The 14,587-nt window shown below is 39.6% G+C and overlaps 1 protein-coding gene across 3 annotated transcripts in view; it reads left to right on the forward strand.

Moving 5' to 3' along the window:
• Positions 1 to 14,445, forward strand: part of arhgap17a (Rho GTPase activating protein 17a) — an 18,077-nt gene extending 3,632 nt beyond the window's left edge. Inside the window, exons 2-20 of one of the 3 annotated variants that reach the window (XM_079476340.1) lie at positions 1,406 to 1,445; positions 3,650 to 3,754; positions 3,862 to 3,938; positions 4,074 to 4,185; positions 4,298 to 4,374; positions 4,686 to 4,803; positions 5,650 to 5,718; positions 5,851 to 5,932; positions 6,771 to 6,898; positions 7,004 to 7,115; positions 7,201 to 7,282; positions 7,562 to 7,642; positions 7,745 to 7,858; positions 7,944 to 8,035; positions 8,146 to 8,302; positions 9,788 to 10,051; positions 10,505 to 10,632; positions 10,725 to 11,270; positions 12,995 to 14,445. In XM_079476340.1, the coding sequence (XP_079332466.1) occupies positions 1,406 to 1,445; positions 3,650 to 3,754; positions 3,862 to 3,938; positions 4,074 to 4,185; positions 4,298 to 4,374; positions 4,686 to 4,803; positions 5,650 to 5,718; positions 5,851 to 5,932; positions 6,771 to 6,898; positions 7,004 to 7,115; positions 7,201 to 7,282; positions 7,562 to 7,642; positions 7,745 to 7,858; positions 7,944 to 8,035; positions 8,146 to 8,302; positions 9,788 to 10,051; positions 10,505 to 10,632; positions 10,725 to 11,270; positions 12,995 to 13,110 (2,500 nt within the window). In that variant the 3' untranslated portion in view covers positions 13,111 to 14,445. The remainder of the gene's footprint in view (positions 1 to 1,405; positions 1,446 to 3,649; positions 3,755 to 3,861; positions 3,939 to 4,073; positions 4,186 to 4,297; positions 4,375 to 4,685; positions 4,804 to 5,649; positions 5,719 to 5,850; positions 5,933 to 6,770; positions 6,899 to 7,003; positions 7,116 to 7,200; positions 7,283 to 7,561; positions 7,643 to 7,744; positions 7,859 to 7,943; positions 8,036 to 8,145; positions 8,303 to 9,787; positions 10,052 to 10,504; positions 10,633 to 10,724; positions 11,271 to 12,994) is intronic. The other 2 variants (XM_079476339.1, XM_079476338.1) reach the window with 2 other exon arrangements.
• The last annotated feature ends 142 nt before the right edge of the window (positions 14,446 to 14,587 follow it).

Genomic DNA, 14,587 nt, shown 5'->3' on the forward strand with positions numbered 1-14,587 from the left:
ATGGACGGAAGGTGCTTTTTTAGACTCAGCAATGTGTCCTACCTAAATTAGTGATGCCTTATTAATATAATTAACTGTTAGTCTGCATTAGTGAGATGACAATGAAATAAATGGCATGCTTTTAATCTAAAGTTATCTGAATGGTTGAAACTCAAGCTGCATAACATTGTTTTAGTGCTAATAAACAAACAAATGCGGCTCATTCATTTTATACGTGGGCATTTATGGAAAAACTAGCTAAATCATGTAATGAAAATAAACTTGTAATATATTACAAGTAAAAGATGTCTTGGGTGCTGTCAAATTTGGGAATAAACTGTAAAAAACTTGCTTCCATTAGAAAAAGAATTGAGATGCATGTTTGTGGTGCATGTAATACTATGAGTTATGGCGGACAAACTGAGACTAGCATGTTAACACATGACATCCTTCATGCGTTTTCATGTTACCGTTGCCACAACAGAAAGTGAGAGAGATCCAGTTCGCTGCCCTGAGCATTTATTTATCACCAAAGCCTGTTTTATTATATGAGCTTTAATGCTGACGTCCATTTGAAGGTTCATAAATCTAATGGGGTATCTACGTATTCTCACCGTTCTGGCTGCACACTTCAGTATATTGATCTTTTGACCAAAAAGCTTAAACCAACCTTATCCGATCTTCAAAACCTGGTTAGTCTGGTCTGTTCTGCTGGTTTTAGAAGGGTTCTCGGAGACAAGCAAAGAGCTGTTTATCTAGGTAAACATAGTGAAATCCTTTATAATTATATTATCATTACAAACACTGACGTAAGAGTAAAAGCAAGGTATTTTTAAGGTAAGGGCATAAAACCTGTCTTTGATTCATTGTTGTGAAATAGTGGAGTGTCAGACTGTTGTCATGTGTGAGTAAGCTGTGTGAACTGGGCTGGTGTTGTCCTCTTACATTCTTGAAGTTTCAGATAGACAGCACATAATCCAGTGCCATGGTCAAAGCCCTCTGTTAGTTTACTATTAATAGTGTCTTAACTGTTTGTTCACCGGGCTGACAGTGAACTGCTAAAATGGCCTGGGAAAGTAAATACCTTTGGCTCTCATTTCAGACAGTTGGTTTCATTGGAAGAACTGTCAGCTGTTGGATAAACTTGACTGGCTTTTTTTCTAGTGTGTATGACCATTATTTCTGAGCGCTGAGTTGAGGTCCTATTCAGGCTCTCGTGTGCCTCAACTCTTATATAGGCGATAGCAACGCCAAGGGTTTGAATCCCAGGCAAGACTTACTGTGAAAATTTTACCATAAGGCCTGAATGTACTGTGCAATGCTTTGGATAAAAGCATGTGTCAAATGCAAATGTACTATCAATGTAAATGTTCAGTAAGCACAGTGAGCATATATCTAATGTTTTTTTTGATTGTTTGTTTTACAGAGCAGAGAAAACGGAAGTTCTCAGTGATGACCTGTTGCAGGTAAGCACTTTCCCTATTTATTTCCTGTTTTTTGGCTATTATCCATCTGGCATTAAATGGTGGGAAACTAGGAAAAGTACGAAAGGTGAAGTCAACGATTATAAGCAAATACATTCCAGGTCATATTTTTTTTAACTTGAAATAAATGTTCACTACATATATAGCTAAATTACTTGCGTCACATACCCCAGTTGAGTTTTTGCTTTTGAACAGCTTGTGTGAAATTGGCCCCCGAGTGAAAAAGGAAAGGTTTTGTGAAAAGGTCAAATAGAAAAAGTAAGGTTGTAATGGTTGTATCAAAAACTGAAATGATTGGGCTATGCAGGGATAAGACCGCATGGAATACACTTGGCATGTTTCACAATGAAGTTAGTTTTCAACACCAATCGATTTAAAAAAAATAAAAAAAATTGAATTAAAACGCAAAATAAATAAATTCTGTCATCATCGGAATCTGTATAAATAACTGAATAAGTACATACACTGTAACAAGCTACTGTGATTTCGGACAAATGTAAAATTATACTATCTACTACTAAGAATATTGATAGACCGATATGAAATATTTATAAATATGAATATATTTTATATCAATATAATATTTATTTAAATGTTTTTGGCAGCATGTTTTTTTGTTGGCTGACTGTCTAAAATTATCCAAGAGATGTTTGGCCATATCAAGGAAGAATCATGTCGACATCCTCTTGGCATTCAGAGTCTGTTCCACAATGATATCCCATCATCCCATTCTCAGCTGTCTGCACAGAGCATTACCCAGGTTCCTCAGAGCTCTTCTAAAGCCTTATCCAGACGTGACTCGTCACGCTCCCCAATGCATTCAGCAAATTTTTCTAGGGCTAACCTGAGTTACTTGAATGGCATCTAGGTCTACCGAATCGCTTTTCTGGACATGTCTGACTTGTTTTATTTTGGCAATGACTAATCAGCATTGTACTGGTATTTCCCGCTCTCTGAACATAGTGTAATAAATTCCATACGAAACAATACTACAGCGTATTGTAAGTGACTGTTTAGTCTGCCGTAGACCTGCCAATTTCTATTCTGTGATGGCAACAGGGGAAACATTTAAAGACTTCTCACACCAGATGATCCAAACCACCTTCCAACAGGATCTCCCTCAGCAGAAAAAGAGCCGACAATAAGAGTCAGTGATTCCCCTTGTTCCGTTGCCAGGTGGCGGGTCTCAGCTTTCCCATGCAGGAGACGCCTGAGCGGAATGTAAGCTTGACCCAGCTGTGCCTGGACCGCGGTGGGGGGAGCGGTATGACGTAAAGGACACAGAGCAGTGAGAGGAGGCTGTTATCTCCTCTCCCAGCCTGTGGAATTCCTGCACTGGGCTGTTTTAGGAATTTTTTTCTCGCCTGTCATTTTGATCTCTCTTGTGTTCCTCGCTGTTTGTTCAGACATACCGCTCGGTTCACACAGTTCTGGAGCGACATTCCTCGCATGGTTATGTTAGTGCTGACTTGTATTAAAGCGGACACGCCCTTCTTCCATCAACAAAATGACACAGTTTCAAAAAGCTTTGACGGTGATCCTCCCCTCTGACAAGACTGGGGTTTACTATCCTATACATTAAACCAAACCAACTTAAGAAAAGCTACAATGTGTTAAGCTGAGTAATATTTGCTTAATTATTGCGATAATGACTTTTCAGGGTTGTTTCACTGTTCTGTTTTTCCTTTGCATACTTCATTTAGAATGCCAACTTTTATGTAACAGAATAATGCAAATACTGTATATTTGAAAAAAGGTCTGCATCTACATTTCCCCTTTCTCCAGTGCAGTACACGCTTACCTAGTAAACTTTAGGCATGCCTGCTGGGCACATGAGTTAACTTACAACACATTCTATTCTGCAATGTCACATATAGTCTACATGCTTCCACTAGGAGTGGGCTCATAAATCATGATTGATCCCACACCTCCTTCATGACTACTAAATGTTCTTGCAACTCCTCAATTCCGAAGTAAAACCTCTCGTCTAAGACCGAGGTTTTGTTAACAGAGCAATGCTAAATGTATGCTGTCTGTTTCATGTCACAGAGGTTTCTCATGCTGTGTTACATAACATGCCTACAACAGACTGTGTTTAGTTTAGCTTTCGTGCTCTGCATTGGTTGCGGGTCGAGGCGCAATATGGGTCGCAGGCCGCTATCGACGTCTTGTTTTGTTCTGCACAGATTGAGCGCCGTATGGAGCTGGTGCGAGTGGTTTCGCACAACACGCACAAAAAAATGGCGGCGTGTTTGCAGGGGCAGATCGGCACAGATGCTGAGAAGAGACACGTAAGGGGCGCTAATGAGCGTAACACATGTTTCACACACATGTTATGTGACTTATTTGATTGGATTCTTGTGTAACATTGCACAAACCTCCTGTGTTTCTCTCATAGAAAAAGCTTCCATTGACGGCTTTATCGCAGGCCATGCAGGATGGTGGGAGTCAGCTGGGGGAGGAGTCTCTGATTGGGTGATTTGATGAAATCAGTATTAAATAGATTAGTGTCGATTGTGTTTAAATAAATAATAGACTGATTGTATCAGTCAAGGGGTTTAGTGTTTGCCTAAAGATCCAGTATTGATATGGCTTTTATCTTCTGGGCAGGAAAATGATGGATTTGTGCGGAGATGCAGGGAACAGACTGGCGTCTGAGCTGATGCAGCACGAGATGCAGATTGAGAAAGACATCTTAGACCCTCTCAATCAGCTAGCTGAGGTACTGTATGGACAGTACAAACATATGGAGACTCTCAGGACGCTTTCATAGCCAGAGAGTGTACTGTATCAACTAATGCAGTATTTCTAAATACAAATGTCTGTTGTCACAGCTGGACATTCCTAACATCCTTAAACAGAGACGGCAGTTAGCCAAGATGGTGCTGGACTATGACTCTGCCCGAGCAAGGTGAGGTATCTGTCATATGCCATTAAGATAAGGCATTTTTATCGTTTTAAGTAAATAGACGTGAGTCATGAATCATTACAATAATGAGTAATGATGTGCAGAGCTATTACGTTTTATAATGCATTTAATTGTCGGTGTAACTATGACATTAAGACAAGCATTCGTTATTCTAACTTTCTATTTTCAGTTTGTCATATATTTCAGGTTTGTTTTGAGATCACAGAACAATTGGTGTGGTCCCCCATTGAATAACCCCGCGTTTTATCATTACACTAGATTATCCATTTAACAAATGAAACTATCGTTCTCAGGTGGTTGCAGGCGACCAAGTCGATAATCTCAGGAACAAACACACAAGCACTGACAGCAAAAGCGGACTCGCTTAAAGAAGAGGTTGATGAAGCTATGAACAAAATGGAGCTGTGTAAGGTACGGTTGTATAAACAAGCCTGAACGTGCAATGCTGCTTCTAGGTCTATAATATTCCATATCATTATTAACAGCCTATATTTCAAATCCGATAGGTAAAAATTATAACTCAGTCATTGTTTTCTCACACTGGTGCCATGAAGCCACAGCCTTTTCTTTTAAAACAAAAGGTAGAAACATGTCTCTGTCCTTACATTGAAGGCTGACTAGCACCCATCGTGTGTATTAGCGTATCATAAAAAACTGTAACATAATCAAATTGCAAATATTCAATCTTGAAACAATAGGCACTATAATACAGTCTTTTAAGAATAACAGGATCATTTTTGGGTGAACCACCACTTAAAAAGGGTTCACAAGGAATGCATGTGATGATAACAAGTTCAGCTTGAATGCACTTGTAGGTTAAAGGGATAGTTCTTCCCAAAATAAAAAACTATTTTGTTACTTACTTACCCCCATGTCCTTCCAAACCAGACTTTGTTTAGAAGAACACAAAAGAAGATATTTTGAAGAATGTTCGTAGCCAAAAAACATTTACTCCCATTGACTTCCACTGTATAGACAAAACTCCTGTGACATTTCTCAAAATATCTTCTTAAGTGTTCCACAGAATAAAGCAAAAGTCATAGGTTTCGGGTGACGTGAGGTAAATAAGTGATGATGGATTATTATTTTTGGGTGAACTGTCCCTTTAATCTACAGATGTAAACATTATTACAGTTGTTTTCAATTTCTTAATGAATTACTCTATGCTGTACTTTATATGCATCTCTTAATCCCCCATTAAATGATCAAACCAATAGTTTTGAATAAGAAATAACCAGTTATGTTGATTCACTTTAGGATCAACTCTCAGCAGACATGTACAATTTCTTCTCAAAGGAGGCAGACTATGCCCGCTATTATGTTATGGTAAGACCATTTTTGTTTACCTCTTCCGTGGGTTAAGGATATCAGTTGCTATGTTTATTCCTGTTCATTTCCATGTTGGTTCTGCCTATTGTTCATCTGTCTCTCTTTTCCTAATGCGTTTTCTGTTCTCAGTTATTAGAGGCACAAGCGGACTACCACCGAAAATCTCTCAGCTTGCTAGAGAGCGTCCTGCCAACCATTCAAGCTCAACAAGGTGACAGGCTCTGTTTTACTGTAGTGAAATTGACAGGACAATGAACAAAACTAGGCTGCTTAAGGAACTCGCAGCACTTCATTGAGCTTTTCTGTGATGCTCTATTGTGACTATTTTTAAGCGGCCCTTGAAGCCACTTAACTGATCTCGCTCTTGTTTGTGCTTTAAATTGAGCACACAAATATGAATGGAGCACTTGAGTGCTATAAATTGTTATTGTGAGCACACGTGAGTCAGATGGACTTAATGTCCTTGCTTGTGAGTAATATTTCTCACATCTCACCCACCTGGTTCAGCTTGTCTGAAATGTGGAACACGTAGACAGCTTGAAATGGACATGAAGACAAGATTTAGTCAGTTTAGAAAGCAGTTGAATCATGTGTGAATCCTGCGTTCTTATGAGGTTTGACTTATTATTTATTTTATATTCATGCAGATTATCTGCTGTTACACATGTGTAATGTATGCATTTTTAAAAGAGAGAGTTCACCCAAAAATAGTAAATTCTGTCATAATTTATTTAGGCTCATGTCGTTCAGAACCTGTGTATGACTCTTTCGTATGTGGAACACAAAAGAAGATATTTTTTTTCTTATAATATCTGTTGCGTTCTGCAGAAGAATGAAGGAATGACACGGGGTAAATATTTAATAAAATAACTTGAATTTTTGGGTGAACTGTCACTTTAAGGTTAATAGGGTGCATGGTAAAAATTATGTGTGAACCTTTTGCAAACATGAGTATTGTTACACAAACATCAGCCAATCAGTGTGTAGGGATGTACTGCCTCTTTTTAATGATATTGTATATTCAAGACTAGCATATGTCCCCTCAACAGATTCATGGTCTGAGAAGCCAGCATTTGGTACAGCCCTGGATGAGCACCTGAAGCGCAGTGGCAGAGAGATAGCGCTCCCATTAGAGGCCTGCGTCATGATGCTACTGGAGACTGGAATGAAAGAGGAGGTACAGTATTGCTGAACGGTGCATTAGTCATACTTATATTTTCCTAAACACGTACAGTAAATACAAGTATGCATGTGTTCAACTTTTTTGCTCACGTTCTTCCAGGGTCTTTTCCGAATAGCAGCAGGAGCCTCTAAACTGAAGAAGCTGAAGGCAGCACTGGACTGCTCCACCTCGCAGCTGGAGGAGTTTTACTCTGACCCACATGCTGTTGCTGGTAATGCTCGTTCTGTTGTGTCTATCAGTAATATATCTTGTCATTTACATCCTCCTAACGTTAAACTACTCCCTCCTGGTTTCAGGGGCATTAAAGTCATATCTGAGAGAATTGCCTGAACCTTTGATGAGCTACCACCTGTATGATGAGTGGATACAGGCATCCAAGTAAGCTATTCTGACAATACTGATAAAAGAGGTTTAAAGGTCTAGTGTGTGAAATTTAGCGGTATCTAGGGGTGAGGTTGCCAATTGCAAGCAATGGGGCACTCCACCCCTCCCTTTCGAAGCACTATAGTGGCTGACACAGGACTAAGATGTTGATGTTTTCACTTCTTTGCCGAAGGAGATAACGTATTTACGAAACGTGCTCTGTAGAGCATTTTGTCCCTTTAGGGCTACTGTAGAAACAAGATGGGGCATTTATTTGTGTTTTACTTTGTCAAGCAACCCGGACCCAGATAAACGGTTACAAGATTTGTGGGTCACCTGTGATCAGTTACCAAAAAACAACAAGGCGAACTTCAGGTGGGTTTCTGAATTTACGACCAAAAGCTGTACTTCCATACAACTGCAGGCTGCTGAATAAATAATATCGCATTTTGAGAATTGTGTGCTATGTTTTTCCAGATACCTTGTTAAGTTCCTTGCTAAGCTCGCACAGGAAAGTGACGTCAACAAAATGACCCCCAGCAATATTGCCATTGTCCTTGGACCCAATCTACTGTGGGCCAAAACTGAAGGGTAGGAATCTTCTTCTGCGGTCCGGCAAACACATTAATAAGTATTATTTTTAAATTAAACTAAATTCTCCTCTCTGTTCTCACAGGACCCTTGCGGAAATGGCTGCTGCAACTTCTGTTCATGTGGTGACAATAATTGAACCCATCATTCAACATGCAGACTGGTTTTTCCCTGAGGGTAGGGGCCGTAAAGCTTTAAAGAATCAAGTATTTCCCAATGCGAAACGATTGCAAACAGGGTTAAGTTTACCCAGCCTGTTTTGATGTTCTTTTCTGCCTTTCCTTCAGATGTGGATTTTAACGTGTCCGGTATGTTTTCAATGCCCGCACCCCTGCCGAACAATGTCAACCACCTGACCCCACCCGATTATGACTCTGGCACTATAGAGAGGAAGAGACCTGTTAGCATGGTGGGTCCCGATGGTGAAGTACCTCGAAAAGACAGGTATTTACTTGATATTGATATTTCACACACAATCTCTGCAGTTTCATTCTAGGAATGGGTCACTCAGATTATTTCCTTTGCTTCACAGAGATCTGCAGTTAAATTGATTTAGAATTCGATTTAATTGATCGTTCATTTAGATGAACGGTCCAGCTGTCAAACGGATCAGATTAAACTCACCATTAATCATCTCGGGTATTGTCTGTTCTACTGATAATTCTCTTGCTTTTTCTTTTAACCCTGCAATGTTTGTGGGTATGAAGAGCTAAATTACTCAAAATTAAAGCTGCAATCTGTAACTTTTGTCTCCGTATTGCCATTTAGTTTGAAACATAAAATTGCAGGTTACTTTGTCCGGTTCTTTGTGTCAAATGACATTTGAACTGAAAACTTTATACAGTTTACATTTATATTTAGTCATTTAGCAGATGCTTTTATCCAAAGCGACTTACAGAGAGTTCAGGGAGCAATAAAGCGATATGTCAATAATACAATAGGTGCTAATACCAAGTAACTAGTTTCAACAAAAGCCAGAACAATACCTTTTTTCTTTGTTTGTCTCAAGTTTTCACAGAAGAGGTGTGTTTTAAGTAGTTCTTGGAATGTTGTGAGAGATGTGGTTGACCGGACTGAGTTTAAACATTATAGATCATTATTATAAGCTTATAGTTGCGTTGTTTTGAACAGATGTTTATGTACTTGCCTAATACCTGATTTATGTTGAGCTATTTAAGTTTTATTCATATTTTAAATAAGCTTTTATTGGTAACACTTTACAATAAGGTGCCATTATCTTAAATAAACTAACAAAGAACACTTTTGTTTCTTTTTAATTTCAGCACTAATACTTTAATACATACTTAGAAACTAAATTGTTCATTGTTAGCTAATGCATTTACTACTGTTAACAAATATCACCTTATTGTAAAGTGTAACCTTATTTTTAGATTATAGTTTTCGAGTTAATTTTAGTATACACATTTTTCATTTGATAGATTATTGGTTATTTTTTATTATAATTTTAGTGCATTGAACTTCAGATTATTTTTGAGGCAACATTTAAAATGTTCCTTCAATTATTCCAATAATTTTCAGTACATTTAATTATTTTAATGAACAGAAATTTTTTCAAAGTATAATTTTTGTAAACTAAAATAGCCTTGATTACATTTAATAATTTTGCAAACTATTTTATCCAAAGCACCTGAATGTAGACTAGGTGCACACCAAAATTTTTCTGTTGTTTATTCCCAGAACAAACTAATAAAATGTGCACTTTTGTGCACATTTTGCTTTGCTTTGGAGAAAAAAAAGTATCATTCGGATGCATTAATGGAAATATTAAAACACTTATTCAATAACGTAAGGAGTAAATTAACTCTTCATGTTTGGGGGTGGGTGGGTCTACAGTGCCACTTTTTCTGTGGTTTCCCTCTGCTGGGTATTGTTTAGCACTCGTGGTGTCTCTGCTGTCTCTTTCTGTAGCTCTGCTAATAAATTAACGGACCACAATCCTCGTAGAGGCTATACTGTACCTAGAAAGCAGCACGCTTCACCCGCCTTCCAACCCCCACTGCCCCCGGTGGAGGCTGCAGGTACTGCAGGGAGCCAGCCTGTGGCTGAACTCTTGCTCCAGCAGCCTGCACAGGCAGGTTTGGGTTTAGAGGGTTGCCAGCCTGGGCTGGCTCTGGGGATGGCTGCCCTGGCAGCAGCACAGCAGCTTCTAGCCCAGCATACTGAGGAAATAAGGTAAGACGCCTGCGATATGCTGGACCCGTGCTGTGCATGAATAATCCATCCCTGCATGCACTGTGTAGTAGCCATGGTGGAAGAAAACATTCCACACCCTTTTCCACCCTCCCTCCGATGTTTTTACATTGATGACAATAGCATCTAATACAAGAATGGTATAAACATGATTATTAATAATGAATAATCATAAATAAATATTAAACAGAAATTTGCTGTATTTCTATTATTTTTAAATAAGCCATTTCTGTTAACATGAAATACCATTGAGTCACAGATATGTTCAGTATACTTGATTCCCTTGAACTTGACACAGTAACATTGGCTGAACCAATGCTGTGAGTTTGGGGCGGGACTACGCATTTTTTGTCCAATTGAAAAATAGGGAATTGTTTCTGCAACCTGTTACTGAAATTCTTATCCGTGAACTTATTGTTAATTTCCATTCCTCAGTTCGAAGAGCCGAGAGCCCGCGTCCACTCCTCCAACTCAACGCAATGGCACCGGAGGATCAGGACAACTGAGTGTGGGGACCCCTGTGGCTGGATCTACAGGACCCAGTCCTCACATGGCCCGCAGAGGTAAATGCACCTCCCGGAGATCGTTTCGTAGAGTCCAACAGTTACAAACCTCACAAAGAAAGAGGTGTTTAACCATCTCTTATTTTACACAGGTACAAAAAAGCCTGCCCCAGCTCCTCCTAAACCAGCCAACCCACCACCAGGGCAACCAACCAATCAGGCACCACCCCAAACCTCTACAGGCACCCCTCAAACCCTTAGCCCCTCCCCTAGACCCCTCTCTAGTTACTCACCGACCAATCTGAGCCCCACACAACAACAGGCTCAAACCACAACAACTCCACGGCGGCATTCAAGCAACCAACCTCTGATCCAGGCACCAAATCACCCGCCCCCGCAGCCTCCCACACAAGCCACGCCTCCTCCCCAATCCAACGCTTTTGGGCCAAATGCTGGTGACCCAGGAGAGGACCCTTCTCCTCCAAGCACTCCCACCCCACCAAGCACGCCTCCACCCACAGCGGTCTTTCACGACAGTCCTGGTCCCGCCGCTGCCCCGGTGTTTCAGTCAGGGTCTCTTCCTCGCCCCAGGCCGGTGCCTAAACCACGCAACAGACCCACCATTCCCCCTCCGCCTCAGCCTCCGGCAACAGGAAGTGACAGCAATGGAATTTGCAGCGCTGCCTTCAAAACAATGGGTGAGGCATTTTTATTTCCATCACACTGAGGTTGTGTTTATTCTTGTTTGTGCCTGTTGTGTGGGGTTTGCTGTAAAGGCTCACTTGAGATGTCTTGAAGATAGATAGAGTAGGTGGTTGCAGTCTGGGAAGGAACTAAAAACTGTTTATGCTTCACTTTGGGCAGCAGATCAGCAATCAGATATAATAGACATGCTCTGGGTTGCGGGGAATTTAAAGGAACTAAAATAGGTGTTGATTCTTGAAGATCATTATAATTTCCATGATTATTAACAGGTAAAAATTGGATAGAATCAACAGAATTATCAGTTTCGTAATTTGGCAAACTTGAAATCATTGGATGAAATTCAACTGACACTGGACTGGAATGGCCATAATACATCCAGAAATGCTGATTAAATAAAAATTTGTGGCAAAAAACGTTCTTCAGATTATAGATGGTTCTTTAAAGAACCTTTGACTGAATATTTTGTTGCGCAACCAAATATGTTTGGTTATGTTTTTGTTATGGCATCGCTGTGAAGAACCTTTGAAGCACCTTTATTTTTAAGAGTGTAGTACATGCATGGCGCAGTATTCTGTAGTATATTACTCTATACTTTATGTAATGTCAACTATTGTAAATACAGTTGTATACTTTAAAGGTCCAGTTGAACACACAGTTTCTGCCAATCTCAAATGAATCTTGAGTACATATGGAGTAGTATTGCAAACATCGTATCTTCGAAGAGTATTAAGTTTAAACACATTTATAAAAGATAGATACAGCTGTACGATTATTTCCGAAAACAAACAACCTCCTGGGGGTGTGCAGTGGGGAGGAACTAAATCACGAGCACACATTACATCATTGCTTTTTCCCTCCCTGCATAACTGTTTGTGGTATTTACATTATGCACGTATGTGCGAATTGCCAACAAAACACAGACATATGACTTGGTTTCACTAACCACGTGCGGTCCATGTCCGGCATCTTTAAGCACTGCGACAGCTCCATCTATCAGTTTCAAACGATCTGCAAATCCAGCATTATATCCACCGTTTATGTAACATCCATAACTGGAATGGCATGAACAAACAAACACACCTCAACTTCTCTCACTATCGAGTAAAAAGCTGCTGCTGCAGGCCCACAGCTGCAACCAGTCTTGATGGTAGGCGGGTCTTCCTATTGCTCGTCGCTTGACATGTGGGCAGCACTTCTTCGCCTTGGCGTGGGCACACTTTTCTGGGAGAAATGTCCAATAAGGGACTAAGACAAGTTACGAAACGGATTTTCATGTTCGAAAAAAACTTTCAGAAATGCGTACGAGCACAGAAATACTACATCGTACGTTCACATCATTAAGTATGAAAAGCGGTGAAGCATTTAAGTAGCACTAGTAAATTAGCCTGGATTAGTGGTCCGGTAATGCTTAGATGGCAATAAGAAAAATATTCATTGCACCTACAATTTATAAAAAAAAAAAAAAAACTATGCATGAAAGTGTTAATCCGCAGACATTTTATAACATCACATCATCACATCATATTTGTTCTTGGCCAATAAATATTTTGGTGAAGTGCAGCAGCAGCCCCTGACTCTAAAAATGTATCCAACTCAAATGACATAACAATTCTACCCAATCCATGAGGAATTGTTCATCTCAAACAGTCCTAATGCTTTATAAAACACAAAAGTCCATAAATCTCAATCCATAATTTCATAAACCTTTTGCTTGCAGATCCGGGGATGACTTTTAAAGGTCTTAGCCGAGCCTTCGTTCCTGACATCGCTGTTGAGAAACCTGTTACCCAACTCAAGGACACAGATCTGGACACAGAAAGCACTGTTCTTTAAAGATGGCCTTGAATCTGTCACCCCTTCCCTTAAACAAAGGTTTGCTTGAAGGGCTGCTCCTCACACCATTACCAAAGTGTTTATCGTCTTGGCTGTACTCCTCTCATACTCTCTGCTTTAGACAATCCCGGTGGCACCAGGAAAACTGCCCCCCCCCCAAGATGTAGCACACATTTTTAAAGCTGCCCGTTTATTGCTACGGCTGGATACAAATACCTGTGTTGCATAAGGAATGTTAATGTAAAGGACTGGAGATGGGGGAAACAATTGGATTGTTGTGAGGTACGTGTAGGCGAGTCTTAAAATGGCCTTAAAAGCTAAACTGAGCGAAAACTCAAATGAAGATGTGGAAGATGAAAACTGTGGCTTTATGAATAGCTTGTGACTGCAGGTCTCCAGTCAGCACATTTTGCATCAATTGTGTGTGGAAACACCATCAGTACATTCCTAGAAGTTAATGTCTTTTTTTTCATGCAATATATTGGTTAAAGGTGTATAAAAATGCCAAAGGATTCATTATTTGCCTTTCACAGCTTATGATGTCATACTGGGGCATTAATATGACTGGACCGAGCTAAAATTATGTGGTAGAGCATTACTCTAGGTTTTGTTACAAGAATACTGATCTGCATATGTCAAAGAACCAATTTCCTATTGGACATCAAACCTGTCACTTTTTGTAATGAAAAAGGTCAATGTGTGTACTTATTGTGATATTCTGCAATGGAATTCATATGTTACGGCTTTGTTTGTGTTTACCAGGACACATGCAGTGTCCCTTCTTTCATGCAGACATGGTACCAAAGTGGGGAGAATGTGCCACTTGGAAATTCTTCAGTTGTACTTTAGCTAAGAGCTGACATAATTGCTTACATTTTTCTTGTATTGTTTTTCTCAACACTGTTATCAGTATAAAAAACGTTGTGTTGAGATTGTGACGGACAAGATGTCTGATCGCAAGAACCAACCAACGCCTACGACTAGCACTGCTGATGTACAAGCTGATATACGCTGCTCTTTGTTTGTTTGTTTATTCTCAAATGATTAGGATCCGCTTTTTCATATGAGAGAAAATTGTAGGCAATCGTGACCACTGTTAGCATTTATTTTCTCTTGCTTTTACCGTGCTGCCTTACCTAAGTAAACTTACAAGAGCTATTTTACAAAGGGTTGGAAAACAAACCCACTTTACACTTATGAAACTATAAATGTTGATGGTGTATTAAAAGAATTCAGAGGCTTTGTGCCCGAAGACTTTGTCTTTAAGGAATTTAAAAAAAGAATAAAAAATGCATGGTATAACTGCTTTAAACAGAATTAAAAAAGTGAAACAGGAACTTGTGTTACAGTTTTTAATTTGGGCGTCACGTGCGCCTCAGTAGCTCAACATCTTATTGATGTGTTCAGAAGGTTAATATTTATTCATGTTTTTAGAGGAAATGATGTGTCAGAATTGATAAGGAAACGGTAACTTTGA

The sequence above is a fragment of the Barbatula barbatula genome (assembly GCF_947034865.1).
Source record: "Barbatula barbatula genome assembly, chromosome: 16".
Taxonomy (NCBI): Eukaryota; Metazoa; Chordata; class Actinopteri; order Cypriniformes; family Nemacheilidae; genus Barbatula; species Barbatula barbatula.